We start from the raw sequence: 26677 nt of genomic DNA on the forward strand, positions 1-26677 counted from the left end.
AATTTTTCCCTATATTATTGTCATCATATCAATGAGTCGGGGACGCTCGCCGTTGGGAGAAAGTATTGTATAGTCGCTGCCATTCTGAATTCTCTTACTTGATTTTCCCGATTGGGGATGACCGCGGTGCCCGTGGTCATTTGTCGTCAAGTGTTCTTCGTAGCAGGAAATCTAAGGCATGGATGTCAGGACGTGAATCCGCCTTGTTATCTTATATGAATCGGATGTATCGATGCACCAGCGTCGAATGATGATCACGATAGCTTACGAAGAGAGACGAGGGAAGAGAGGCACCGAATCGATGAGATCGAGACGTCCAGCGCTAAGGTGGTGTCCGATCAGGCGGTGAATAATCCGAGGAACTTCGGAGTAGACCATGAATTGATGGGAATCGATGGTACTGATGTGGATAATTTACCAATTACTGTATTGATTCTCTCCCTGGATTGTTTGATGTTGAGTTGTGTACATAGGCTTAGTAGAATCTGATAATACTGTAGAAGAGACTCAGTTGTAACCCATTGATGCGTAATAAAACAACGGGAATGAAGTGAAAACAATTCCACCTCCACCATTGCATTAGCCGTTGCGCACAAGGGGGTTGTCGAGGATACTTGGTCCAGCTACCCACCCAAAAACTTTCTGGATGAGACCCACATATTCGTCAATTCGGTTTGTGGAACTCGTATAGCGTGCCTCATCTTCCTCCCTTCAAAAATCAGGAACGGACCATGCCGCCTCCTGAGGGAGCCACCAGCACATTGGAGTATGGGAGAGATATCGATATCTCATTCCATTTATCCCAAAGGCGCGACAAGCGATCAATGCGCTATACAATCTAACGATCTTCCCTCGCGATTCCGATTCAAGCAGCAAACACTCAAGCCCATCACGGCGACAAGAGACTCGTTGACGGTGAAGAAGGTGTCCTAGGGTTTGGGAAAACTCTCCAATACTTTTCTCAATCGGGGCGTGCGGGAATTCCGAGTCGCCATTTCCGAGCATTCCCTGCAGGGAACTTCAAGCGGCGAAAATTCCTTCATCGAATGCGGCGTCAGGCGAGCGAAGTCCCACGCACAAACCAGGAGCTCATGACGAAACAGGAATCCGACGCAAACCGCTGGTTCCCTCTTTTTTATTATTCACCTAATACTCGTCTCACCAAATCCCGGGAATCGCTCCAACCTCTTGTCAGGGAGCCGTGGGCTCCCAAGAGGCACATCGATCCCAGACTACGGAATCCATTATCAGTCCAAACGTTTTCGAAGCGACCGCGCATTCCGCGTCGTCACTCCAGTACAGAAAGGATGCCGAAGGGACGGGACTATCCTTCCGGACGCGCGGTCGACGGTCACCAGGAACTGCCAGGAGATGACAGCACGTTTCTGTTCACGTCTGAATCTGTCGGAGAAGGACATCCCGACAAGATCTGTGACATGATCAGCGATGCCGTGCTCGACGCTTACCTCGCCGTGGATCCGAACGCCAAGGTCGCTTGCGAGACTGCGGCAAAAACCGGCATGGTGCTCCTGGCCGGGGAGATCACGGCCAACGGCACCATCGATTACCAACAGGTAGTTAGGGACGCCATCAACCAGATCGGTTACGACGACGCATCGAAGGGTTTCGACTACAAGACGTGTAACGTAGTGGTGACAATAGAACAGCAAAGTCAGCACATCGCCAGCGGAGTCCACAAGAACCGTGACGAGGAATCCATCGGTGCCGGCGATCAGGGTCTGATGTTCGGATACGCCACCGACGAGACGGACGAGTGCATGCCCCTCACCATAGTTCTGGCTCATAAAATGAATCAACGTCTGGCTGAGCTGCGGAGAAGCGGAACGTTTTGGTGGGCCAGACCCGACTGCAAGACCCAGGTGACTTGCGAGTATAAATTCGTCGACGGAGCGGCTATCCCGCTCCGCGTTCATACTGTCGTGGTATCCACTCAACACTCGGAGAAAATTTCCCTCGACGAGCTCCGCGAGCAGGTCACCGAGCAGGTGGTTAGAGCTGTCATTCCGAAAAAGTACCTCGACAAGAAGACCATCATCCACGTGAATCCTTGTGGAACCTTCATCGAAGGAGGTCCGATGGGTGACGCCGGCCTGACCGGAAGGAAAATCATCGTCGATACTTACGGAGGCTGGGGCGCTCACGGCGGCGGGGCATTCTCCGGTAAAGACCCGACGAAAGTCGACAGATCCGCTGCCTACGCCGCACGCTGGGTTGCGAAGTCTCTCGTGAAGTCAGGACTCGCCAAACGCTGCTTGGTACAGCTGTCCTATGCTATTGGCATCGCGGAGCCGATCTCCATCTCTGTCTTCAGCTACGGAACCTCAACGAAATCTTCGAAAGAGTTGCTCGAAATCGTGAAGAGCAACTTCGACCTTCGACCAGGCAGAATAATCAAAGATCTCCGCCTCAAGGACCCCATATACTATCGGACCGCTGCGTACGGTCATTTTGGTAGAGAGCAGTTCAATTGGGAGAAGCCAAAGAAATTAGTTTACTGAGAAATGTTCCGGTGTCGGGAGTTTTGAATATGTTTTTGTTGGATATGTTTCCATTCCAAGAGATAAATGGCTATTATTCCTTGAGCATGTAGTTTTATTCGGAATTCCTCCATCAACGAACATCTCGCCTCGAACTTCAGAGTCTCGAAGGATCTTATGCCATTTTCGATGCCGGCCTAAGATATATCCGGTCTTCCCCATGAATTCGAGGACCGCCCCTGGATGCGTGTTGTTTCTGGCTACAGAGGCTTCTGACGCGGAGCCCGAGGAGCCCCTCCCATGAAGTTTCGATCCTCCTGTACCTCCCATGTTAACCGATCGGGGGCCCGGGTCCTGGATCCGCCACTGAATTACACCGGTTCATGCGATCGTATGACCGAAGCCGATGATAATCGACGTGCGACTGCGAAGCTCCTGACGACATCCTAGTCCATCGAATGTCTGTGGAGAGCTCATGTCTGTGATCCTGCGGCGAGCAGCAAAGGTCTCGCAATTAAGCGTATACATGCATACTGCCAGAAACGACCATGGAATCTAGGGCCCAGAGAGTTCATACACACAGAGACATTCAAAATGGCTGGTATCGAAACTTCCATCTTCTACATAGGGGCCCGATGGAATATAAAGTCACATCTCTCGTGTTTTCGGCTGACTTTCGTGCCCGGCAAGTCATATCCTGGGTCACGATCGATGTTGAGACTGAGACTTTTCTCAAAAAAGAGCGGGTGGAGGCGCTTCATATGTCATCTTAGGTAAAGTCTCAATGCCCGTTCTCGAAACGCGACTTGACTCACGGCAAACCGTTCCCGACCGGAATAATACTTTCAGAATATCTGAGGTGACGTACAGTTTTGGATCGATAGAATCGTTTCGCGAGCGGTGAGCCATACAGTGCCGGGATCATTCTTGAACGTCGACAGTCACGAGCGATTGCCTCAGAGCGATATCCATGAGACTGCATAACAGGGTCTGGGCGCAGTTACGAATCAGGGCCTCAGTCTCTGGCCATGCCCACCCCCTGCGACGAAATCTGAATTGAAGTCTTTCTTTCCGCTTAGCCGAAATGCAGTGGTTGCGTTTCCTCCTTCTGGGGCTGGTCTCGCGCTGCTCATTCGCCACGGAGCAAGACGAGCAGGATATCATGACGAACATAGCTTGCTCGGTGTATGACTTCAAGCTTCGGAAGCCCTTCATAGACGTACCATTGTCTGCGACCCTGAAGGGCTACTACCAAAAACTGCTGGACCGTGCAAAGGGGATCTTCAGTCACGAGCCGAAGAAAAATAAGAAAGATTGCGAGAAATGTGTCGACGGACTCGGCTGTTGGACCTGTCAGACTTTCGGGCTCGAAGGCCTGCCTGCCGATGAATTGGAGGCGAGAACAGTTTTCCGTTTTTACAATAAGTGAGTGAGATTCAAGACTGTCAAAACCGCCAAAACACACGCTGCAGCTCTCAAGTAGCCCCACCGATTTCCGTTCCCTCTGGCTTGTGGTCATCTTCGGCATCGCATTCTATTCAAATTATCGACGTCAAAGTCCTGGTGTATTATTTCTCGTCACTGTGCCTCGAGAATGGAAGGAGACTCTCCCAGAAAAGATTTTCAATTTTGACCTCCAGCTCCCTGTTTCTAGAAACAACCTGGAGGGTCCCTCGATAAGAATTTCTCCCGACAATGTCGACCGAGCCGTAGAATCAGTCGAAAATGGAACCTTCTTGAATATCATCGTTCACGGTTATGGCGGAAGCGCTAAACAAGAGTGGATTACGACTCTGAAAGATAAAATATTGCAATACGTGAGTGAAATACGTAAGCTGGAGAGCGACTGGAGCGGTGACGGGTCATATAGAAACTCAAATCTCTCGATTCTGCAATGCTCACCCTCCTACTCTCATCAGGACAAACGGGCTGTGATCACGATCGATTGGCAAGACGGGGCCGACTCAAAAGTGAATTACATGCAAGCCGTCCGCAATAGTCAACTCATCGGCCGACAGATCGCTTCATTACTCTATCAGCTCATGAACAGAACTTCCGGAGCGATCCACAGCAAAAGAACACATTTAATCGGACTCGGGCTGGGAGCGCAGATGGCGATTTTTTTCTGGGATTATTTCAGGCTCATCAGCGACAATTACGTCATATCGAAGATCACAGGTCTGGAACTGTTTCTGGCCGTATACCGAGCTCCCGTGGGCGCTTTTGGAAGAGTCCAGCTCGACTTCTGAAATCGATTTCTCACTTTCTAGCCCTCGATCCTTCCAAAGCATATTTTGAGGACTATCGGCTACATGTGAACACTTCGATGGCTCGGTTTGTCGAAGTGATTCACACTTCGGCAGGGAGACTCCCCTGGCTCTCCTACGGGATGTCGAACCCCGTAGGGCACGTGGATTTCTACATGAACGGGGGCTCATCCCCCCAGCCGGGCTGCGAGTTCGGTAAGACTTTCAACGAGGATCGAAAATAATCCACTCTCGAATTTAATTCACGGATCCCCCGGGTTTTCAGCCTCGTCCCAAGGCGCTGCTTGTTCGAGTTTGCGAGCAGCTCTCTATTATATCGAGGCTGTGGATCGCTCGACCAACTGTACATTCGATTCTTTCGCGTGTATCGGCGGCCTGAACCAATACCTGGCCGGGAACTGCGACGAGGACCCGGATTACGATAGTACCATCACGTTGGATCGCACGCAGAAGTCTATAGGCCGTGGCGTACAAATCGTGGAGACCAATGATCGATCTCCGTTCTGCAAGCCCCAAGGGCTGCCCCCGGTGCGGCCCACCACATCGCCCCCGACATCGCCCGCGCCGATGAAAGACCAGCTTTGATCCTTGTTAACAGACTTCAGGCTCATAGCTCAAAGAAATGAGAACCGAGCTGGTTGAACTCTAGATCGCGTTTCCGAGCCGAATCTCGAGGCTTCACCGGACGAGACCCCAATCAAATCATCAGTGAGATCGAATAAAGAATGTGTGCGGAGGATCGCGGTGTGGGGAGAGATTTTTTCGAGAGTCATCGAGGCGGTCCATAAAATCGGGAAAAGTCCAGAGAAATCCATGAAAGTCATCGTTACGGGAGCGAATTCAAGAAGGTCAGATAGAAAGGAGCTTGGCTCTACAGCTACGTCGGAACCTTACGTTGATCAATTTGATGACGATTAGAGGATAATCTTGCTGTGAGATCAACGGGTTCTATTTATCAGAGTGTGATCGCATTGAACTCGTCCACTTGCATCATTCCAATTTTCCGAGTCTCCTGCCGCTTTAAATCGCAAGAGTGTCCCCCGACACTGACCATAGAAAACACGACAGCGAAGTGTCAAAATGCAGTGGCTTGTTTTCCTTGTTTCCCTGCTCGTGGACCGAGTTTCCGCCGGGCCTCTGGCTGGCGATATCAAAGTCAATGTCCTAGAAGCGATATACGAGGACGTTCAGTGGGTCGAGGAACATCCCCCAAGCGAGGACTACTGCGGTGTTTGTTCCGTGTGTTACGATGGACTAGGATGCATCGAGAAGTGCCGTGGGTACTTCTACTACATAGCCTGGCAGCCCCAATCGCCCGACAAGATCTCAACACAGTTCACGCTCTACTCAAGGTCGGCCTCCGTTGGACTTGACCTGGTTCCACCAGTCAGAATACAGAGACTCGTTTCCCGAACCCGCCAGATCACCAGAACCTGATGGGACACATTCTCTTTGAAGGCAAAACCCAGATGAGGGCGTCAGCTTCGACTTCAGGGACGTGTCGGCCGCCTCGAAGTTTCTAGATGCCCCACGAATGCTTTTCTTCCTCGTTCATGGCTTCGCCTCGAGCGCGCAGGAATCTTGGATGATTGATCTCCGGAGGAATATTCTGAAAGACGTGAGTACAGTTCTCCGAAAAAGTGCGCCCGTGAGACGGAAGAATCAGCTCGAACTCCTCGACACTTCGGATCATCCGAAATAGCCCCGAAGCGTTCTTTCAGAGCGACGCGATAGTGATCACGGTCGATTGGTCCAAGGGCAGCTGTCCACCATTTTACGCCAAGTCGGTGGTGAACACGCAAGTTGTCGGCCGAGAGATTGCCGTCGTGCTTCAGAAACTGATGGAGCTCTCACCAGAGAACGTCAATCCCGGGACCACTCATTACATCGGACACTCACTCGGAGCTCAGATGGCCAAATTCTTCTCCGAATACTTCAGAACACTCAGCGGAGGCTTGCTGATTAGCAGAATCACGGGTGAGCTCGCCACGCCGTCGAGGCCGGGGCGGAAACGATCAATGTTCCGATCGCGTCTAGAGCGACGAAAGCTGATAATAATCGAAACAGTAATTATTCAAACCATTTGGAATTCCAGCTTTGGACCCGGCATCACCCCTATTCGAAGTCCAGAATGTCTGCTTGAATAGCTCGGCTGCGACGTTCGTCGATGGGATCCACACCTCGGCGGGTATCAATATACTCCTCGGGAAACTCGGAGTCACACGACAAGTTGGACACGTCGACTTTTACGTGAATGGAGGCACGGACCAGCCCGGCTGTAGTCTTTTGGGTCAGTCTTCTTTCTCTTCGTGCATTCGTTTTCTGCTTGGTCGACATCGAAACGGCTCACAGAGAACAAAAAAATCATTTCAGATATAACTTGTGCCCACAACCGCGCGCATGATTATTACGTGGAAGCTGTCAAGCTGGACTCAGACTGCAGTTTTGCGTCCTACGCCTGCGCCGGTGGAATCAGGGAATATAAGCGCGGCAAGTGTCGGAAAGTACCTGGGGAATACAACCAGATAAGTTTGGACAAGAGTATCGCTCTGCCTGGGCGCGGAGTCCAGTTCGTCGACACCAAGAGCTCAAGTCCATTCTGTACATGACGCCTTCGCAGTAGAATAAAAAATGTGTTCGGTCTTTTTTTGAGTCCTCGATCCGGTTGATAATGGCGCGGCGTGGATCATGGGGGGAATCGCGTGTCCCATAGGGGCGACGATTCGCGTCTTACGGAATCTAGACCCATGCGGCACGCTCCTCTTTAGGGATGGAAGTCTCAGAGTGGATGATACTTCCGAACTCTCGGTCAAAATAATTGTCTGACGCTCCCGAAATGAGCACGAGACAGTTTTGATTCGCTCGATCACGATTCCGGACGAAGCTCGAAATAATCGGAAAGTCCATCGAAAAGTTCGCGGCCGAAGAGCTTCGTCTGCCAAAATGCTTCTAAACCTATTAACTTGGCAAGCAGCGATCTCTGGCCTGATAAATGCCCGTTATCACTTGAGTTTCGAACTATCACCGTCCTCGGATGAAGTTGACGGCGATGATGATGATCCACTAGCGTACGCAGGTCAGTTTCAAGCGCGAGTTACGACTCCTACCGAACATCATTCCTCTCGTCTTCGTAACCATGCCCTGAAACCCGAGACATTTGATTATTCCGACCGCTTGCTTCAGGGGTTGGTCTGGAGAGTTCAGTGACGGTCTCTTTCAACGATGCGTCATTCAAGGATATTTTCAAGGACGTGAAAATGGTCACCCGATCCACAAGGACAAACTGTCTCACCGTCGACTACGCTGAGCTCGGCTCTTTCAGCAACTGCACCGGACCGTTGCGGCACACCCAGACGCTCCCCGAGACTCCGGACGAGATGTCTGTGTTTTTCGTCTTGTACACACGGTAATATCCCGGTCGGATCGCGAGAAGGGAACGGCACCACCACCGAAGGCTTTCCATGGGACATGCGAGGTGACATAAATTGGAAAATATTCGGATTGACGAGCCCCTTCTCATTCCTCTCGAAGGAGATTCCCTCTGTCGGGCAAGGCGTTCACCTACGAGACTGTCGACAGCATCGCGGACTACTTCGAGGGAGCCAGACGAGTGTACTTCGTAGTCCACGGTTTCGGAGCGAGCTCGGAAGGAATTTGGGTCAATGATCTAAAGCACTGCCTCCTGAAGAGAGTGAGTCCTTCTTAACGTTTTCGGGAGGGTATCTCTGATACGACATGAGTCTGATTTTCCAACGTCCTGCGCCCTGCCCCCCGGTTGCTCAGGTGGACGCCCCCGTCATAGTGGTCGATTGGTCGAAGGGTGCCCGGCCGCCTTTCTATGCTCAAGCTGCGGCGAATACTGAGCTCGTGGGGAGACAGATCGCATTGCTGCTCCATACTCTGATGATGATCACCGACTTGGACCCATCCGTGGTGCACTATATCGGTCATTCCCTAGGAGCACAGGTCGCGAAATTCTTCTCCACTTATTTCCGGGAGTTGAGCAAAGGCCTCCTAATCGGTAGAATCACCGGTGAGTTTGACGGAAGAGCAGAAGCTTCAGGATTTTTTTTTCTCGGATATACATATTTGGAACAATATCCAGATAGTATAGAGAAGTCGCCCGAGCCTCTAAGAAATTCAAACCCTAGCGCTCGATGCGGCAAGGCCCTTGTTCGAGGATTACGGCGTTTCCGTGAACAAATCGGATGCGGTGTTTGTTGACGCGATCCATACGTCGGCTGGGACGCATGTTCTCTTAGGGGAATTGGGGGTCGTCGCTCCGATCGGTCACATCGACTTCTACGTCAACGGCGGCACCGACCAGCCGGGCTGTGGCTTTCCGCGTGAGTTAATGCCAAATGATATTCACATCCGATTCTGTTCGTTTCAATAATCTCCTAACCCGAGCTCCTTCTATTCTAAAGGACTCGCCTGCAGCCATAAGAGAGCCCACCAATATTTCATAAAAGCTGTTCGGTCGCCTGATTGTCTGTTCGAGTCGTTCGCGTGTGAGGGAGGGCTCGAGGAATGGAAAGAAGGGAGTTGCCGAATCGTCCCGAATTCGCGGAATTTAATCAGTCTTGACCTAACTCCTAAGATGCCGGGCAGAGGCGAAGCGATTGTGGAGTTGAGACACTTCCCACCCTACTGCGGGAGAGTGATACGACATCACCGTCTCAATCGACTTGGAAAATAAATTTTTACCGCTTCTGAGCAGTTCTTCTTCTGTCCCTCAGCAAACCAGTTCGACAGGGTCAAGCGGTCCAATTCATTTTTCCAAGCGGACTTGAGTGCAAGGGAAATTTCTTTGGAGAAAAAACTGTGTCGGTGAAGCCCGTGAAGAACCTGCGCTTGATTCCGTGTCCTGGCAGCGGAGCCACTCCCGAAATGGCTCTCAGGCTGATCTCGGCGGAGTGTATAATAGGTATTACCTACTTCTGTAGAATCGTGAGAGAAGTCGTAAAAACCCCGAGTTCCACTTCTCTGCTCTGCTTGTGACGGTGATCCTTCTCGGGAACATCACGGCCCGTGGTAGGCTCATGAAAAGGGTGGGAGACATTCGCCATCCGCCGAATAGTCTCTAAGACCGAGTGGTCCCTGGAAAATCGCAAACCGCCCTGGGGATTGCCTTCTCCGAGGTGGTGCCTTCGATTCTCGGATATTCGATCATGATCCTGCCGGAACCGGTCGCTTCTCCTTGAAACTCAGCGGATATCCGCGACCAGGGTCTAGTGAATTGTGGCCGAAGGAGGGGGAGAATGGACTGCCAGAATATCTCCGAGCGAAAGCTTGGTCTATTTCTCGCTTCCGCATTGCTCTTCCCCCTTCTAGTGTTTTGCCAAGACGATCATTCGATAATCGAATCAATCATCCGAGCCTTACAAGATTCCGAGCGGTGAGTACAATCGAACCCCATCCGACAACATGCAAATTATTCGAGCTGTTTCCACACGAGTCATCTTTCAGGACTAAACGCGTCACCGCTCGCGTGTCGAAATGTTACGCCGAGGTCGGCTGTTTTTCGGACATCGGACTCTTCGCAAAGCTCAGCAGGAATCCTCAAAATGTCAAAACAAGATTCTCTTTGTTCTCCAAGTAACTCCGATTTCCCGAAAACTTATTGAGGCGGCTCGAGTGACTTATCTGTTTATTCTCCGACACATGCGCGGATTATTGCGCGATGCGGTCTGCCGCTCTTCCGATCGCGAGGTCGAAGCATTCCCTCTGTTCAGTCCCGTCGTTCCAACGTCATATGAATATTTGTTGTTATCCATCAGGGCGAATCCGCGGGGCATTCACGCTGAATTCCGCGAAAGTGTGAAGATATTGGCGGAGCAAGTCGACGACAAGCACCCGCTCATGATTCTCGTCCACGGTGTCGGTCAAGGACCATCGGATTGGGCTCTGAATGTCGCGAACAACGTTCTGAAGGGAGTTCGTACGGCAGGAGGTTCATGAGTTGATAAATCAGAACGAAGTGCTTCGTTTGCCACCCCCCTCCCCTTCCCCTCGCGCCCCTCGGGGTTCCCCCTTGAGCGGCCCCAACGGGAAACGCAGTCGGGAACTCCATTCTCACGTTTGCCTTCCGTGACTTCAACAGGCGGAGCGCTCCGTCCTGGTGGTTGACTGGTCCCAAACAGGCGAAGAATCCTTCCTGGATTTCGATTACGCGCAAGCTCTGGCGAACGCTCTGCTCGTTGGCCGGCAAATTGCGGTTGTCATCAAGAACTTTGTCTTGCGCAAGAATCTGCTCACCCTGAAAAACGTCAAGACCGCTCACATACATTTCGTAGGCTTCGCGGAGGGTGCGCAGATGGCCGTTTCCTTCGCTGACCATCTCTACGAACTCACCGGGATGACCATCTATAGGATGACGGGTGATTTCCTATCGATATACCGTATACAATCCCATATCGTATACCTCGGCAGATGCGTCAGGTTTCCACAGGATCAAATATATGGAGAGTGTCCATGAATCGAGCGCTGATTTCTCCGCAGCCCTCAACCCGACGTCCCCGTTCTTCGAGACGTTCAACCAGTCTATCTCCCAGAAAACAGCCAAGTACGTCGATGTCGTGCATACGTCCGCGGGTCTATCGGCACCGGGCTTCTACAATCACATACGAATCGGTCAACTCGGTATCATGCGACCCTTGGGACACCTCGACGTATACTTCAACGGGGGCACAACCCAACCCGGCTGCAATGCGAGTGAGTCGGCACCCCCTTTGCAGAAAGGCATTCGGAATTCTCCCACTTCTCGTGAGCAACCAGTTCGACTTCCCTACGACGCGACTCTTTTTTCCAGTAAATGACTTACTATGCAGTCACCGGCGAGCTTTCGAGTATCTGCTGTTCGCCACCGACCCCAGGACCCCTTGTGTTTTCAACATGTACAACTGTACCGGGACCGCACAGCTCGGATCGATGTGTGGAAAGAGAATATTAGCGGATATCTATTCTTTAGAATACAGCCTGTTGAGGGAACCCAGGGGAATTAGGATGGTCAAGGTTTCCCACAGGCCACCGTTTTGTGAATGAGGCAGCGAATCAGAAAGCGAACTCGAAGAATGAAGAATAAACAGATTTTTTTTCGCCGACAATCGACACGGAGCTCCGCTCCCTCTCCGCAAGGGAATTCATCGATCCGGAGAATTTTATCGATGAAGTACTTCGACCTGAGAACAACGAGATCACGCCGACGGAAAAATCCTGGTTCGGAGAATTAGATTCCAATGAGGTCTTCCCAGATCTTTCAAAGATCCGACGCTCGTGAGGCGAGCGGCGCTAAGACTCGGAGCACCTTCGGAGAGCCTCGGTCCCTCTCGATATGAATCACCTCGATTGCAAGATCCTCAGATATTTGGGGTCCGAAAAGAGTTCTAGGAAGTCAAGCGGAATGAGACCGTGTCCGCTGCACCAGAAGAGGGCTCCCGCGACTCCGATTCTTTCGGTGGGAGGTCCGCGAAGCCGTCGATATTGAGCTTAGACCTCGGTATCAAACTGAATTTATCAAGAGAGGTCACGCTCGAAGCTCAGAAGCGAAGAGTCGATTGTTCAGGCGAAAATCTGCTTCATCTTGCTCAGGCACTTATCTGGTTTTGATGCGTGATACGAGCACTCAGCAGCCTGGCGCTCTAGCTCCTCGATGCGTAGCGCCAATTGAAGCGACAAAGATGTTCTCAGCCCTCCGGACTTCTCGGACACGCGATATTGGACTCGAGAATCTACGAATTCCGCGATCGTATAGCGGTAGATCATGATGATTCCTTCGGAGAATTGCTGTGGAGTTCGGTACTCCGTCCGCAATCTCCCGATATAAGGCTAAATTTGGCGCCATCGACTCGCACGAGCGCCCCCTGGCTTTGAATGGCATCGTTAGAGATCACCGTCACTGTAGCAGTGGTCACGAGATCCTTTATGCATCTCTCCTTTGCAGTGAGACGGGCTCTCCTCTGTGACGATAGAACGAAGTGTCCATCCTCCTTCTAACAAGTTCCGAGTCTCTTCTCCATCCCAGGTGAGCCATAGTGGAAGCCCAGCTCCGGTCAGAGCGTGGTTTCCCCCGCTAGGTGAGCGAGTTTCGAACGCCAGTCGTGGTCTGTGCGGGGAGGACTCCTGTCAAAATTCTCTGCATTCCCTGGAGGTGCCATCTGCGCTCTCTTCGACCGAAAACGGCCGGAGTCGTCTAAATTAGGGCCCGACGCACTTTCTACCGTCGCCCCTTTCAATTCTGAAACGGAAAGAAGAGAAGCACGTCTTTGGCGGAAAGGGATCGACGGACCCTCAGTCAGGTGACATGGTCATGTGTTCTTGAAACCTGTTCTGAAAGATCTGGCGTTCTGCGACGTCGGATCCGCGCTGGTATTGGACTCGGGAGTACTTCGCTATAGCTTAAACGGCGCTCTAGATCTCGGAGGTGTGCCGCAAGGATGGGAACCTTGCAGGAACAACCACACTCGGTAGTTGCTTTATTCCATGGAAAATCGGAAAGGCGCTCTTGATCACGTGACTGATTGAAAGAAATGATCCCGTGCGAGATCTCCAGCGAACAAGTCCCGCTTCATGTTCTGACTCAATTCATCCATCTCCCATAGGTCAACATGAGCGAGTTCTGGCTCATTTCGGCTCCAGGTGAGCAGACCTGTCAGCAGACATTCGACAAACTCAACCAGGCAACCTCGAGGGAGCAATTGTCAACAAACTTCAAATTCAATCTCCCCGATCTGAAGGTGAGTGAAGGAACACCGAGTTTCTCTCGGGTAAATCAACATGGTCGCGTGAATAGACCTCGAGATCCTCCACAACTCCGAAATCTCCAGCGTCGAGGGAGGACAAATGAATTCGTGCCATTGGAATGAACGTGAATCGTTGCTTTCAGGTCGGAACACTGGACCAATTGGTGTCGTTGTCAGATGAACTTCAGAAAGTAGATCAGTTCACTGAGCAGGTGACTCGGAAACTCGCCAATTACTACGGAGATGTCCTCGAAGACCAGAAAGACAAAGTGGCGGAAAATCTCTTGGTGAGTGATTCTGGGACTGGGTTAACGGTTCGGGTTTGCCCACGTTCTCTCCATGAGCTCCCATGGAGGTATACCAGTCCGGTTTCGGGGCGAGATTTGATTTTGACTCAACATGGCCTTCTATTTCCTCTCCCGACAGGCTAACGGGGTCGACCTGATGACCTACGTGACTCATTTCTCGTGGGACATGGCCAAATATCCGAAGCACCAGCCATTGCCGGCGCTAACAGCGATGATCAACAAGCAGATGGGTATCGTCGACGCCGAGCTCAAGACGAGATCCTCTGCGTACAACGCTCTAAAATCGAACATTCAGTCTTACGAGAGGAAGCAGACCGGCTCGCTCCTCGTGAGGAATCTCGGAGATCTCGTGAAGAAGGAACACTTCATCCTGGGCTCCGAGTACCTGGTCACCATCCTGGTGGTGGTCCCCAAAGCCAACTACAAGGAATGGCTTGCGACCTACGGGAAATTCACCGATATGGTCGTGCCCGATACATCTCAGCTGATTCACGAGGACGGCGAGCACGGTCTCTTCACCGTGACGCTTTTCCGCAAGGTCGTCGACGACTTCAAGAACAAAGCTCGTCTCCAGAAGTTCATCGTGCGCGACTTCGAATACAACGAAGAAAGCATCAAGTCTGGAAAAGACGAGAAAAGCCGGATGGAGACCGAGAAGAAACGACAGCTCGTGCTGCTCTCCCGCTGGATTCGCAACAATTTCGGCGAGGCGTTCGTCGCATGGATCCACATAAAGGCCCTGCGCCTTTTCGTCGAATCGGTGCTCCGCTACGGGCTACCCGTCAACTTCCAAGGCATGCTGCTCTTACCCCAGAAGCGTTCGATGAGACGCCTCCGCGAACTTCTCAACCGTACGTACAGTCATCTGGACAACAGCGCGGCGTCCGGACCTGTAGAAGACATTCCAGGCTTCAACATGGGCCCCTCCGAGTATTATCCATACGTCTACTTCAAAATTGTGATCGATTTCATAGAGAGTAAGGGTCACTAGGAAGACGGTGTCCAACTAGATCAGTGTTACTCAGAAACTTCAAGCCAGGCCCCGTTTCCTCGCGTCCGAGGACGGTCATCGACCCCGTTGTCCTCACGGGGCTCGAAGAGACCGTCGGGTCATGAAATCTGACGGGCCCCACTGCACCTCAACATGGCTATGAGTTGACCTCCGAAAGTATTATGACAACTTGGCTCCCGAAGTACACTCCATCACACGTCTGCATATCTGATCAATTATTATCCCTCACCCTTCTTATTGGAGACGCCGCGCGTTGGAGAAATATTACAGACTCGGAGCCTGTGAATGAGAGGTCTGCGGAGGGACAACGATGCAATCAGGCGCTCCATCACAACAAAAAGGGAACTGGATATGATGTTCGATCAGAATCAAGAACCTTCCTGGATCCGATGCCTGGCCTCGAGATTCCCGCCCCTGCCACGGCATCCAAGCCGTGATATCGATGTATTGCCGATATATTTCGGTTGCTTGCTCGCCTGGTGCCTTGGAAGCCACTCGTTTTTTTGGGGGATTAAAGTCGACTCCGGGGCCGTCAGTGGGGTCTGCGCTGCTTTTGAGGAACACTGCACTAGATTAAATGCGTCTTTGAATGTTATGTTTGAATGTTATGAGCACGGTTCGCGTCGTGTCAATATCATCGATTCCTATCAATCAGTGATAAGGGTAGTAGTGATGATTGTAGTGTTAAATAGCGTTCCGAGGTACAGTACCACCTTCTGGCCGCCGAGGAAAAAATGGAATATATCAATTTTGTGATCGAATAAAGGAGACACGCCGTGCAATGGTACTTGACTTCAGATTGGACTTTTTTCAACGATCCCGAAACATATCATAAATCCAGGCCTGCGATTTCGGTCTAGTGGAAGTTCCCGCAGAGCGAAATAAATGAAGTCCGGAAATCCCGGACGATCCTGAGGCAGAATACAGGATTCGTCAAGGCGAAATGGACACAGCGCCACCTTGATCACTGATGTTTGAGTTCCAAGCGATGAATCGGAAACAAACTACTTTATTGAAAATAGTCGAGCTCTTCCTCCACATCATCTGTACATAGTGGCCGTCGGTCGATCCTCGACCTCGTCCAGCGCGTCCGGCTCCTTTATCGGCACACCTTCCTCCGTGAGACCTTTCAAAAAGGCATGGATCTGTAAAAGAGCATATTTTCGGGTAGCCGATGCTCTGTGCGTAGAATGGGGGCGACAGCGAAATCAACGCTACGGAAGAGGTTCTCCTTTTGAAGGCTTCGGGAAACTGCGGAATCGGATGCTGCGACTGACCTTCTTGGAATTCTCCATTCTCGGAGGGCGCTCGTAGTGAACCGCTAATATCCCCGCCTCTAAGCACCGCCTGCCGAGAACCCTGCCGACATTGTAGGCCGCGGTCGTGTCCGATGAAGAGATCATCTGTTTCCTGATGCCCCATTCCCCGCTGTAGGCTTTGACCACCGCAGATCCGCCGTTGTGTAAGACTTTCCCTGCGAGAGATTGGATTACAAAAATTTTCAGTTATGCTCGGCTATTTTTCCGCGACCTTTGGTAGGAATGATTTCGCGTACCTATGCCCAGTAGGCTCACCTCTGATGTTCTTCTTGCTTATATCGACGTCAAGACGATACCAGTACTCTCGCGATGGGAGATCCCATTCCCAGCCAGAGGGCTTCCGAGCGAGAAGCATCTGTTCGAGGTTCCGAGGATTCCGGTTGACGAACTCAGGGTTTATCTCGAAATCATTTTGCACCACGGCTGGAGCTTTCGTACACATGGCACGGAATAGAGCCGGCGCCCCCGGCGAAATCCGTAGCGAGAACATTCTCACAAATCTTATGTGGGCCCTCTTGCGCGAATGTTCCGCTTCTCCTCAGAGAGGCAGCCGGTGATCGCTCCTCGCAGCTCGCCAGAAGCAGCACAGCTAGTGTTTTGATTAGCAAAGCGCCAAAATTTGAAATCCAGGAAAACGCTCCGACACGTCTGCCATAAATGCTCTTTAAGCTCGGCACTCTGAGAGAGCTAGATTGGATCATGCTTATGCGGGGTATCATAAATGAAGCAGCCACCCTATCGCGAATGATGCCATATCACAGAATTCCGTCTCGGCGATTCGAAAAATTATGAGATCCGTCTCTTCTCAATGTATTCGCGAAACTCGGCCATCGACAGGAAGCTTCCGAATAAGAGAAATCGACGAGGATGATTCCCAGTGCCCATGCGACAGGAAATCGGTGCATTACATTCGAGTAAGTTTGCAGGATCTACCGAAGAGACAAGCTGTACTTCTTGCCCTCATCCCACTTCTAGAGCTCCTGTTCTGATCCCGATGTGACGAGATTGGCATCGCTCAGGCAGGTTTTCCATACATTCGCTCTCGTGTCTCCCGCAGCCCAACGGGGCGTGCGGATCAGGATCTGATGAAATCAATGAGATCTCGATTTTGCGGAGATCTCTCCCTAATTGCCATTCCGAGCTGAGACCAGGAATTTGCGGGGGGTGAGCTCTCGCACGCGGATGTGGGGGTTCCCTACTGCGAGATCAGTTTGATTCCATCCCTAGAACTTTCCGATCCGGCGCTAGAGAGGCTTATTCCGCGCATCAACTGCGGGCTGAGGGCTGGCGTTTCTGCCACAACGATAAACCCACGGAACTCCAGGGCTTCGTTGGAATACTGATCGACTCTCGGATCCGGAGCGCATCGATTCCGTGCTCGCCCCGTAAACCCTCGTCAGCTCCGCACTGGAGAGCATTGAACAAAATGTCTTAATTGCAAGGGAGACCCTTCCGGAAGAACCAATATTCACAGCATTTCAATGTATATAGAACATAGAACACCGTCAGTTCATCGGTGATCTGCCGAGTCTCCTGGACAGAACGGGAAGGACCGCCTCATAGTCCGGAGCCTCACAAGGAAAATCATCAGCATCATCGTCTTCGTTCAGGCTCTCCGAGTCATTCCATTCTTTTTTTCCGGATTCATCCCTCATACTTGCTGTACAAGTCCCTCGTGAACATCGGAGATCGTACCTTACCTCGGCTATTCGTACGCTCGTGCGGGAATCACAGCCCTCGGTCGCACAACCAACCAAGCCGAATAGAGGCGCTTTTGGCGCGCTTTTCTCCGTTTCGGACATCCGGCGCGAAAACACCAACGCAAACGTCGGACAATAAACAAACTTAGAGCCTCGAATACTTTCCATCAAAGAAAGTTCTTAAGTTCTCACCGAAGTCGTCGACATGGGAATACACGGATTGTCAAAACTGATCGCGGATGTGGCCCCCGGTGCCATCAAAGAGGGCGAAATCAAGAATTTCTTCGGTAGGTTGACCCGGCTTAGATTTGAGAAACGCGGATGTATCGACATGATAGACCGGGAGTTTAAGAATTGCTATCCCCATATTTTCCAGGACGCAAAATAGCCCTCGACGCCTCCATGTGTCTCTACCAATTTTTGATTGCCGTTCGTCAAGAGAACAACATGTTGACCAACGCCGACGGGGAAACGACTTCACACCTTGTTGGTTTCTTCTATAGAACGATCCGAATGATTGAGAACGGTAAGTCAAACTCACCGAGAGGATTGTGAGCTCCCTGAGCTCGTTTTCATCTTGAGGAACATTGAGAAACATTTCTGCGCTGGAAGCGTCTGATCGCCCTGAGTTTGAACATCTGTCAAGCATCATGAAATCATGACTCATGAAAGCCCGCGATATCTGTATCTCTGACGTATACTTACCTTCGTGCTCTGCTCCTAAAGACCGATATTATACGATCCCGTGTTGCAGGGATCAAACCCTTATACGTATTCGATGGGAAACCCCCCGACATGAAGAGTGGCGAGCTCGAGAAGCGTGCGGAGCGCCGTGAGGAAGCTCAGAAAGAGCTGGATAAAGCCACGGAAGTTGGCAACCAAGAAGATATCAATAAGTTCCAGAGAAGGCTCGTCAAAGTATCGAAGCAGGTGAGTCCGATCGAAGAAGACGACATGACCTCTGTCAATGATCGGACTCATCAGATGATTCTCGAGTGAATTTAACTTGACAGAATGTCTATCGCTGTAGCACAACGCTGACGCTCAACGACTGCTGGCCTTGATGGGCGTCCCCTTCCTCGTAGCTCCTTGTGAGGCTGAAGCCCAATGCGCAGAGCTCGTGAAAGCTCAGAAAGTTTACGCTGCAGCGACTGAGGATATGGATTGCTTAACATTCGGGGCCTCCGTGCTCCTCAGACACATGACTTTCAGCGAGGCCAGGTGAGTCTTCGACACGGAAGCTCCGCCGTGACAGCGTCGTACCAGGTTGGGAACCGGCTCTTTTAAGCCCCCGATGAGACTCATTACGCTCTGTAACATACAGCCCGGTTGGATATTCTCTTGTGGAGATTCTGAAGTGACTCCGCCTTTCAGGAAGATGCCAATCAAGGAGTTCAATCTCCCGAAAATCTTGGCCGAGTTGAACTTCACTCAGAGGGAGTTCATCGATCTCTGTATTCTGTTGGGTTGTGACTATTGCGGCACGATCAAGGGGATCGGACCGAAGCGAGCGATCGAGCTCATGAGGTCTCATCGGTGCATCGAAAATGTTCTCAAGAATATTGACACCAAGGTGCGATGTTCGTTGTAGCGTCCTCGGAGCGTGTTGCTCCATCATCGCTTGTCGACTGACTGTGAGTCTTGAATTTTTTTCCCGGCAGAAATATCCCCCGCCCGAGGACTGGCAGTTCGAACGGGCCCGTGAGCTTTTTGAGAAACCCGACGTCACTCCCGGTAGTGAGTTGGATTTCAAGTGGACCGAACCAGATGAAGAGGGTCTAGTGAAATTCCTCTGCGAAGAGAACGGTTTCAACGAGGAGCGAATCCGGTAATTGGGCTTGTGTGTCGAAGTCTCGATAAGTCATTCATCGATTCATTGAAACGATTCCTCGCAGATTTTCGCATGACGTCCCGCCAAACTAAAATATCGTGATCATTATCCCAGGAATGGAGCGAAGAAACTGCAGAAAGGGAAGAGCAGCTCTCAGCAAGGTCGCTTGGACTCTTACTTCAAGGCGAATCCATCAACACCGGCCGTCAAGCGGAAGTCTGATATCAAGAAAGAACCAGCTTCCGTGAAGAAGACGAAAACCAAGGGTTCGTTCAAGAAAGGGAAATGAGCGACCAAGCTGTCGCCTCGACCCACCGAGGAACTGAATCCCAAATCGACGAACCAAGAGCCAACTCAATCAGCGATTTGAGGAAATCGCCGGGACCGAGGTCTTGGCGCGTTCGACTTCGACTTCAAGGGCTCTCCGCGTCTTGTGCTCTCATCCGAAGGATGGATGATATCTTCTTCTTGAGTTTCTTACATTGGTCTCTTACAAGCTGTTAGTGTAAGCATTGATTCTCCTAGTTCATATCCGTAGTTTCTGGTCGACTACGTTGGTAATAAAAGTTTACGAATCTCTCTCCCGGAGTTTGACTCGCACGCGGGGATGGAGCAGGTACGCTCTTCCTGAATCTGAAAACCAATATAACTCAGAAACATCGTCAGACAGAAGAATCCAAGCGATTGGAGAATGCTCTCCGGCGAGCTCTCCGAATCGCATCCGAGGAACTCGGCGAAATTCTGTCGGGAGCTCGAAGAGTAGTAGCGAGAATGACATCGAACATTTTCACTTCCTCATCGCCTGGACTACGTGGACGGAATGCAAGGCAAGCGAAAAAAAGTGCCCAGCTTTTAGTGCATCATCTTTCATCTCACTTTCTGATTACTTGTGATCATCGATAGCTCTTCTCGGTTTCCGATGCGCTCGCTCCAATATCCTTTCTCGCAGGCGTCATCGATATTTGATGTGTTTTCTCCGTCTCAGCTCGCGCGCATCCAGACACGTGTTTCCCGCCGGGCCACGTCCGGGGCCGTCGCTTGTAAACTGATAGAGCGACAGTTAAAACATTATCTTCCAACTCGCTTATCGTTCCTGACGTCGAATCCTGTGAATATGTCCTTGGCGGTTCTTTCGGCCGAATACCAGAGGAGAATGATCCTTAACGCGAGCTGTTTTGCTCGAGGAGGGCATCGCTGACCTCGAAAGAAGATCTTTTCGCGAGATCGATCGACCTTTTCTCCAGTCCCCTTATCTGCGATGCAGTCGAGTTTTGATGCGTGGCCAAGCCGAGACGTGAAGCGAACACGCGAAAGAGCCCTTCGATCCTTTTCTCAAGAGGAATCTCCAGCCGCCGCGCCATTCCGCCTTACAGCGGACATCTGAATATACGAATTGAGAGGATCCTTCTGGACGATCTCTCTGATCACGAAAACTTCGCGAATGTGAGGCTCGCGAGTGTCGGGAAAAACCCTCTCGATCCCCGAGTCCATGGGTAGGGAGTTGGCGTGTGTCATCGGACTGTCCGGAGGATCATTCAAGGCATCATCTGATTCAGATGAAGCAGCGTCTCCGTGTCCAGTCTGATATTATTTTCTCCTTGAAGGGAATATCGAAGCACATCATTGCTGTCTTCCTTATCACTCGACCCCTCCCCCCTTCACGTCCACCGACAGCCCCACATGTGATGCATCGTCTCATCTGATCGCTGACTTCGGTATCAAGAGGTGTCAGAATGAAGTGATTCGGCTCCTGATTCGCAAATAGTCCTTCAGGAATCCCCTATAACCCCCGATCGCTTGTAGTTGTGACTCCTTATCCGAATCGGGTTTCCAGGCTCGAGCAATGGGCGATTCTTGTTCCGTTCGGGAGAATGAGCGACCGCATCGACATGCTCCCCAAAAGGATGGCGATTTGGGATCCCGGAACCACTAAACGGACGGAGCAAATCAGTTTCAAGAAGAGACTAGAAAATCTGATTAAGATATTCCGCTTCCGTTCACTCAGACTTCCACGCTGCGTATCCGGTCCCCGATGTTACGCTAATGCGGAACCAGGGCTCAAGGTACGCATTCATGTCCGAGACTCCCGGAAAGAGCTTATTTTTGTTATGCTCAGACTGCTGAACGTTTTGGCGACTGTCTGCCTGTTGCCCGTCAGCGGTTTTCACAGCTCCCAGTGGTATCACAATAACAGTTTCTTTATGCTAACTACCAATAGCGAATCGAGATAAAAACGAGGACGTCATCTTTATCGGCGCGCGGACTGCAACGGAAGCCTATTTCAGGAAAACGGTCCATCTCATCTTGTTTTTTGAACCTGCTGTTTTTCTAGGCTGAAGCTCAAGTCGTTCACTGTGTGAGCCGTGAACTCCGTGCTCTGGAAGAGACGAAAAAATGTTAAGCGCCTCATTGGATTAGCGAACGAGAGCTTCGGATGAGAATTCTCCTCCGTCGTCCACGGGACGGGGTTTCCTTCGAACGTTTGCGCCTTCCCGCGACTCGTCACCTGCAAGGAATGCGTTGGGAGATCAAATCATCCACGTCGCCACGGCAAACCCTCGATGCACGAGGGATGTCACCCGAATGTTTAGATTGTTCGCTAAGGTCAGATAAGCATCGTACGATTGCTTGGAGACAACGAGCTAACGTCTACGTGGCGACAGCTGACGTAGACTGCAGCCAGCACGGAGCGCGCGACAGGCTCGCTGATCTCATTGCTGACAGTTCGGCAACTGGGCGCGCGACATCGGCCCCACGCAACGGGCATCAGAGACCTTTGCACTGCGTCATCGCGCGCGGATGCCGTCGAATATGATGAAATCGTTTCTAAGCTGATTCGATATCGGTGCCAATGGACGGCTGACCGGCGGTGAATTAGCCCGCGGTCGCTCGGCGGCCAGTCAACCGGGCGAACCTCTCGAGAGACAACCTTGTTTTGCTCGTGGCGGCGCCGAGACGCTTGTTTTTTTTCGGGTTTTACTACGTGAAGGTTTCGCTCGCCCGAAATCGATGGTCAGACTCGGGGAGCTCGACGCTGTTCAGATCGAATAACGTAAGACAGCTGAATTGTTTGCATTGCACTTCTTCGCATCGGATATGATCCGGGAAGTGTGGATCATCATGCAACGTCATCGGACGTATTCCTGACAGAGAACGGTTCTTGACACGCCGTGACTCATTCAGAGTTCCATCCAGTTGGAGGAACCCAGCTGATTTGGATTCGCGCGAGTTACCCTGAGACGTCCAGATTAATACGGCTCAAAGGTCTTTCAGCTGAAACTTTCTCAACTCGAGAAAAACCCTTTGACAACACTGTCATTGATGCCGGCCATCATCGCACGTCACCGCCTCTCGGGAAAACCAATTCAGAGAAGCGTAGTTTCTCCGAACAACAGCTGTCTCGCTTTCTCTCTGACGACTGAGGGACTCGGTGCGAGGAAGAGCGGAACGGAGAAAGACACTACACACTAAACTCGTTTCCACGATGTCGGCTGCTCTGAGGACGTTACACGCGAGCTGACCTCGCGATTTCTGAGATGTCGATCGTCACAGCGAAGCGTGAAGTCAACCCGGGGAAGGCTCACTGCGCGTCAGAACTCTTTCCCTCGCAAGTACTGAACAGTAAACTTTCATCGGAAACATGTCCGCTACCTTCGAGTTTCTCACGTTCGCCTGGCGAAGGTTTCTGACGTCGTTTATTTTTCATCCAAGGCCCCGTCGTCGTTTTTAGTCGGCCTCCAACGCGAGTCGTCGACTTCGACACCGTCTGGCCTAGGAAATCGATCTGTACCTTCTTTCCACGATGGACTCGAAAGTAGCTTCGACGAGATCTAGCCATGAAGTTCACGAAATCTCGCTTGGACTAGCTTCAACTACGGCTAAAAATTTTCCACATCAACAAGTCTGCCTCGAGGTTCGGAACACGTACCACGTAGTTCGCTGCCAGAAGATCAGGATCGTCTCGCCCCGAGTCGGTCGAATTCGAGAAACTTCCGGTTAATACTATTCCGCGAGAATTATCGAATGCGAATCGAAATCGATGATCCTAATAGGACATTCAAAACCACTGTCAAGTGCACATTACGCAACGCGAAGCGTGGCTCATAGATCCTCTAGAAGGATCATCCTACTCCGATTCCTTCGTACGATGATGGGTTTGCTAGGAAGCTTCTCGTTGCATCACGCCTGCAATTAGGTCGGAAATCTCCGAGAGAATCTCCCTGAGGAGACTTTTCTGATAGCTGCGGCTTTGTTTCGCGAGAGCGAGACCTGTGCTTTCTTTTGGCTTACGCTGTAGACAGCATGGTCGTGCAGATCGTCGCTCGCGTACAGAGAGCGTCTCCGCCTAATTGAATGCGGCAAACCCTTCTGCGTGCTCGAGTTCAACGACCTGACCACGAGTAGAACGCTCACTATCGATGGCCCAATGTCTGATGGCTCTTGTACTAGTTTTGAAATTTCGCTCTGAAGTCTTTAGAGGATACTCGAAAACAGCGCGTACTTATCCAAGCAAGTCTGGAACATTTCAGTCGAAGTCAGCCCCCGATGGCCTTGTTGCGACACAAAACGTCTAATGCGCTGCCTCCGACTCATCTCGAGAGAGCGTTTCAGAAACGCAGTGGGACAGAATGCGCATTTGGGCAGCGGTGCGAGCGGTCATCGAAGCCGTGGTGTTTTCGTTCGTGTAGCTTCAATAATTGTTTGCGCTTTTTGTCTGCGCTTCTGTTGAATCGTTGAGCTCCTCCGGAGAAAAATTATCGGCCACCAATAACGTCAACTGCGTGTCATGACATCATGATCAGGAACGGAATCGCCATGCGAGGGACTCCGTCTCGCAGTAGCTCAAGCTTTGTGCTTCCGGCGAATCATCGCTAGGACATGGATCGCATTTTCTCAGCATGAGCTTCCGAGTCGACGTTGACTACGCCTTTCCGCCGGGCTCCGAGGATGCGGTCTCCTGGGAATGGCGAGCTGGAATTTTTTGCGAGATCGGTCATTCATCGCTCCTTTGGGCCCCGAGTGCGAACTATCAAATGATTGGAGTCCTTCAGCGAAGCCACCGCTCTCGCTGTCATTCGGTGAATGCCCTGCGGCGGCGTCATCATACGATCGCGCGCCTTGATCCGGAGACGGTGCATCATTCCCTCATATCCTCGCCTCACGGCAGCGCATCGAGTTTCTTATCCGGAGCACCTAGTACTTCGCCCTATCGACTTTCAGATCCGGGCCCAGATCTTGAACCCGAGCTAGGTGGAGTTCTCGGTGAACCTACCTCGTGGTGGGACATGTCAAAACAGAGGTCTCTAGACGCGGCCTCTACACTACGCGGGTATTTCACTGGCAGTCGGCCGCTCGGCGTTACATCAGCGCGGAGAGCGAGGCTTTCCACTTATTCCCTCGCCTCGCGGTCGCTATAAAAGAACGGAGAGCGCACGTGTAGTTTACTAGCTGCCCAGCTTTGGATTACAATGGTGAACTGTCAGGAAACTCTCCTGAGCTCGAGTCCGGGCAAGGACTCGGGTTTCGAGAGTGCCGAAGACTTTGAGCTCCTGCCTCTGAGCTCCGAACAGCTGCTCAAGATCCGGGAACAGGTGGAGTTCTACCTGTCTGATGGAGTTGTCACCAAGGATCAGTTCCTTCTCAAGCATGTGACCAAATCGAAGGAGGGATGGTTGTCGCTCAAACTCATGTCATCGTTCCGGAAAGTCAAGTCCTTGTGCAAAGGGTACGACTGGCACGTCGTCGCGGATGCCCTAAGAAATTCGGAGCTGCTCGAGGTAAATTCCGAAGGCTCGAAGGTGCGCCGGAAAATCGCGATCCCCGTCGAAGATGAGACCAGGCCCGCCAGAACGATCGTTGCCTACGCTGAGAATCGCGTCCCGAATTTCGATTCGATCCACGAGACTTTTGGCGAATGCGGCGCATTCGTCAACGTCAAGCTCGTGAAACCTGGGGAACAAGTCGACGAAGCGATGAAAAAAGTCTTCGGCCGCTACCCAAAGTGCCGGCAGCTCACCTGTGCTGTGATAGAATTCGATAAGAGCGGTTCGGCGACAAAGGCTCTGGGAGTCGCGACCGAGTACGAAGTGCTGCTGCTCCGAGATTGTTTCAAAGCGGTCACCAAAGTCGAGAAAATCGTCAACCGGGAACGACGCACATTCTCCGATTCCGAGGTGCAGAAACGACGGCCTGCGAAATCAGTCCCAACGACGTTGCTCTCGTGGAGAGATCGATCACAACCGGTGGAGCTGAAGACGCGAACCCAGTCCTTCAGCCACGATCAGAGAGAACCGAAACGCAGAGTTGCACCAGAACTGAAAATTAGCGATGAGCTCAAATCCACGGAGCCCAGACCAAGGAGATTCACCATAAGTGAGACCAACGTTGTCCGAAACTCGGTCTGCGCGATTCGACAACCGCGAGGTCCTGGTGGAACTCGAGGTTTCGCTGCTGGTAGCATGACTCCAGCTTGAAGTAGATTGTTGTTTTCTCAGAATACCTATTCCTAGCTATAATTTATTCAATGTTCACAATTCATTGAGAACTGCCCACTGAGTGCCGTCATGCAAATAATATACGTTTGTACATAATAAAGGAAATTTTCTTCTCGAGGAAAAAAAATTCTAATGGATATTATCTTGCAGATGTAGATTAATCGACTTCTCTGATGGGCGAATTTTTCAGTCGTGTGGGCCAATTCTCGGTTCCTCGAATAATACACTGACTTGTTTTGAGAATAATCAGGCTGCAGCCACTGGCTTATCGCTAAGCGAGGTAATAAGTATCAGCTTCGATCGTAACATCGCGGAAACGAGATGCCACCGTGGGGCTCCGACAGTCAATTCTTCGCCAGTCATTGTATCGCTGAAGGTTGGGAACAATCGATATTCGACTTGCGTCAACGATTGGAGAGAGCGATCTCGATTCCGGGAGCTCTGAGAAACTCCCAGGGGCTGAAACAGACCCCAAAAGATTGGGTCCGGATACTTCCTCCTCCTCTT

General features: G+C 51.4%; 9 protein-coding genes across 9 annotated transcripts; 8 read left to right on the plus strand and 1 right to left on the minus strand.

The window, feature by feature from the left end:
* The first annotated feature begins 1249 nt into the window (after positions 1 to 1249).
* LOC100907982 (S-adenosylmethionine synthase) lies at positions 1250 to 2601 on the plus strand. Its single transcript, XM_003741731.2, has one exon. The coding sequence runs from the start codon at positions 1308 to 1310 to the stop codon at positions 2517 to 2519; it is 1212 nt and encodes a 403-aa protein (XP_003741779.1). The 5' UTR covers positions 1250 to 1307; the 3' UTR covers positions 2520 to 2601.
* Positions 2602 to 3582: 981 nt separating this feature from the next.
* On the plus strand, positions 3583 to 5491 carry LOC100908406 (phospholipase A1 2). The gene is made up of 5 exons (XM_029111014.1): positions 3583 to 3894; positions 4139 to 4315; positions 4418 to 4676; positions 4769 to 4960; positions 5031 to 5491. Exons 1-5 carry the CDS (start codon positions 3583 to 3585, stop codon positions 5348 to 5350), a joined length of 1260 nt encoding a protein of 419 aa, XP_028966847.1. The 3' UTR covers positions 5351 to 5491.
* A 259-nt stretch (positions 5492 to 5750) lies between these two features.
* On the plus strand, positions 5751 to 7418 carry LOC100907844 (phospholipase A1). Its single transcript, XM_003741730.2, has 5 exons — positions 5751 to 6117; positions 6224 to 6383; positions 6487 to 6742; positions 6861 to 7055; positions 7139 to 7418. The coding sequence occupies exons 1-5, from the start codon at positions 5846 to 5848 to the stop codon at positions 7372 to 7374; spliced, it is 1119 nt and encodes a 372-aa protein (XP_003741778.1). The 5' UTR covers positions 5751 to 5845; the 3' UTR covers positions 7375 to 7418.
* Positions 7419 to 7708: 290 nt separating this feature from the next.
* On the plus strand, positions 7709 to 9464 carry LOC108864024 (phospholipase A1-like). The gene is made up of 6 exons (XM_018638887.1): positions 7709 to 7841; positions 7949 to 8171; positions 8297 to 8456; positions 8549 to 8798; positions 8917 to 9111; positions 9193 to 9464. The coding sequence occupies exons 1-6, from the start codon at positions 7709 to 7711 to the stop codon at positions 9462 to 9464; spliced, it is 1233 nt and encodes a 410-aa protein (XP_018494403.1).
* Positions 9465 to 10627: 1163 nt separating this feature from the next.
* LOC108864025 (lipase member I-like) lies at positions 10628 to 11809 on the plus strand. The gene is made up of 4 exons (XM_018638888.1): positions 10628 to 10702; positions 10869 to 11145; positions 11267 to 11479; positions 11577 to 11809. Exons 1-4 carry the CDS (start codon positions 10628 to 10630, stop codon positions 11807 to 11809), a joined length of 798 nt encoding a protein of 265 aa, XP_018494404.1.
* An 855-nt stretch (positions 11810 to 12664) lies between these two features.
* Positions 12665 to 15609, plus strand: Vha44 (V-type proton ATPase subunit Vha44). Its single transcript, XM_003741729.2, has 4 exons — positions 12665 to 12788; positions 13366 to 13500; positions 13650 to 13793; positions 13933 to 15609. Exons 2-4 carry the CDS (start codon positions 13372 to 13374, stop codon positions 14803 to 14805), a joined length of 1146 nt encoding a protein of 381 aa, XP_003741777.1. The 5' UTR covers positions 12665 to 12788; positions 13366 to 13371; the 3' UTR covers positions 14806 to 15609.
* Positions 15610 to 15817: 208 nt separating this feature from the next.
* Positions 15818 to 16694, minus strand: mRpL18 (mitochondrial ribosomal protein L18). The gene is made up of 3 exons (XM_003741732.2): positions 16401 to 16694; positions 16104 to 16300; positions 15818 to 15971 (listed from the first exon to the last, which is right to left on the minus strand). The coding sequence occupies exons 1-3, from the start codon at positions 16633 to 16635 to the stop codon at positions 15867 to 15869; spliced, it is 537 nt and encodes a 178-aa protein (XP_003741780.1). The 5' UTR covers positions 16636 to 16694; the 3' UTR covers positions 15818 to 15866.
* A 1255-nt stretch (positions 16695 to 17949) lies between these two features.
* On the plus strand, positions 17950 to 20147 carry Fen1 (Flap structure-specific endonuclease 1). The gene is made up of 7 exons (XM_003741728.1): positions 17950 to 18132; positions 18222 to 18371; positions 18600 to 18775; positions 18876 to 19066; positions 19220 to 19418; positions 19507 to 19673; positions 19791 to 20147. Exons 1-7 carry the CDS (start codon positions 18051 to 18053, stop codon positions 19963 to 19965), a joined length of 1140 nt encoding a protein of 379 aa, XP_003741776.1. The 5' UTR covers positions 17950 to 18050; the 3' UTR covers positions 19966 to 20147.
* A 2490-nt stretch (positions 20148 to 22637) lies between these two features.
* Achl (La ribonucleoprotein translational regulator Achilles) lies at positions 22638 to 26297 on the plus strand. Its single transcript, XM_003741733.2, has 2 exons — positions 22638 to 22728; positions 24897 to 26297. Exon 2 carries the CDS (start codon positions 25145 to 25147, stop codon positions 26147 to 26149), a length of 1005 nt encoding a protein of 334 aa, XP_003741781.1. The 5' UTR covers positions 22638 to 22728; positions 24897 to 25144; the 3' UTR covers positions 26150 to 26297.
* Positions 26298 to 26677: the final 380 nt, after the last annotated feature.

This window comes from Galendromus occidentalis, unplaced genomic scaffold (genome assembly GCF_000255335.2).
Source record: "Galendromus occidentalis unplaced genomic scaffold, Mocc_1.1 scf7180000077192, whole genome shotgun sequence".
Taxonomy (NCBI): domain Eukaryota; kingdom Metazoa; phylum Arthropoda; class Arachnida; order Mesostigmata; family Phytoseiidae; genus Galendromus; species Galendromus occidentalis.

Coding starts and splice junctions, on each gene's coding strand:
- Fen1 (XM_003741728.1), top strand. CDS start 18,051: ATGGGAATACACGGATTGTCAAAACTGATCGCGGATGTGGCCCCCGGT. Junction 18,372..18,599: donor GATCCGAATGATTGAGAACG/GTAAGTCAAACT, acceptor CCCGTGTTGCAG/GGATCAAACCCTTATACGTA. Junction 19,674..19,790: donor TTCAACGAGGAGCGAATCCG/GTAATTGGGCTT, acceptor TCATTATCCCAG/GAATGGAGCGAAGAAACTGC.
- mRpL18 (XM_003741732.2), bottom strand. CDS start 16,635: ATGTTCTCGCTACGGATTTCGCCGGGGGCGCCGGCTCTATTCCGTGCC. Junction 16,301..16,400: donor AAGCAAGAAGAACATCAGAG/GTGAGCCTACTG, acceptor AATCTCTCGCAG/GGAAAGTCTTACACAACGGC. Junction 15,972..16,103: donor GAATGGAGAATTCCAAGAAG/GTCAGTCGCAGC, acceptor GCTCTTTTACAG/ATCCATGCCTTTTTGAAAGG.
- LOC108864025 (XM_018638888.1), top strand. CDS start 10,628: ATGATTCTCGTCCACGGTGTCGGTCAAGGACCATCGGATTGGGCTCTG. Junction 10,703..10,868: donor CGAACAACGTTCTGAAGGGA/GTTCGTACGGCA, acceptor TGACTTCAACAG/GCGGAGCGCTCCGTCCTGGT. Junction 11,146..11,266: donor GACCATCTATAGGATGACGG/GTGATTTCCTAT, acceptor ATTTCTCCGCAG/CCCTCAACCCGACGTCCCCG.
- Achl (XM_003741733.2), top strand. CDS start 25,145: ATGGTGAACTGTCAGGAAACTCTCCTGAGCTCGAGTCCGGGCAAGGAC.
- LOC100908406 (XM_029111014.1), top strand. CDS start 3,583: ATGCAGTGGTTGCGTTTCCTCCTTCTGGGGCTGGTCTCGCGCTGCTCA. Junction 3,895..4,138: donor TGCCTGCCGATGAATTGGAG/GCGAGAACAGTT, acceptor TTTGACCTCCAG/CTCCCTGTTTCTAGAAACAA. Junction 4,677..4,768: donor CGTCATATCGAAGATCACAG/GTCTGGAACTGT, acceptor CTCACTTTCTAG/CCCTCGATCCTTCCAAAGCA.
- LOC100907982 (XM_003741731.2), top strand. CDS start 1,308: ATGCCGAAGGGACGGGACTATCCTTCCGGACGCGCGGTCGACGGTCAC.
- Vha44 (XM_003741729.2), top strand. CDS start 13,372: ATGAGCGAGTTCTGGCTCATTTCGGCTCCAGGTGAGCAGACCTGTCAG. Junction 13,501..13,649: donor TCAATCTCCCCGATCTGAAG/GTGAGTGAAGGA, acceptor CGTTGCTTTCAG/GTCGGAACACTGGACCAATT. Junction 13,794..13,932: donor AAGTGGCGGAAAATCTCTTG/GTGAGTGATTCT, acceptor CTCTCCCGACAG/GCTAACGGGGTCGACCTGAT.
- LOC108864024 (XM_018638887.1), top strand. CDS start 7,709: ATGCTTCTAAACCTATTAACTTGGCAAGCAGCGATCTCTGGCCTGATA. Junction 8,799..8,916: donor CCTAATCGGTAGAATCACCG/GTGAGTTTGACG, acceptor TTCAAACCCTAG/CGCTCGATGCGGCAAGGCCC. Junction 9,112..9,192: donor GCCGGGCTGTGGCTTTCCGC/GTGAGTTAATGC, acceptor TCTATTCTAAAG/GACTCGCCTGCAGCCATAAG.
- LOC100907844 (XM_003741730.2), top strand. CDS start 5,846: ATGCAGTGGCTTGTTTTCCTTGTTTCCCTGCTCGTGGACCGAGTTTCC. Junction 6,384..6,486: donor GGAGGAATATTCTGAAAGAC/GTGAGTACAGTT, acceptor GCGTTCTTTCAG/AGCGACGCGATAGTGATCAC. Junction 7,056..7,138: donor GCCCGGCTGTAGTCTTTTGG/GTCAGTCTTCTT, acceptor AAATCATTTCAG/ATATAACTTGTGCCCACAAC.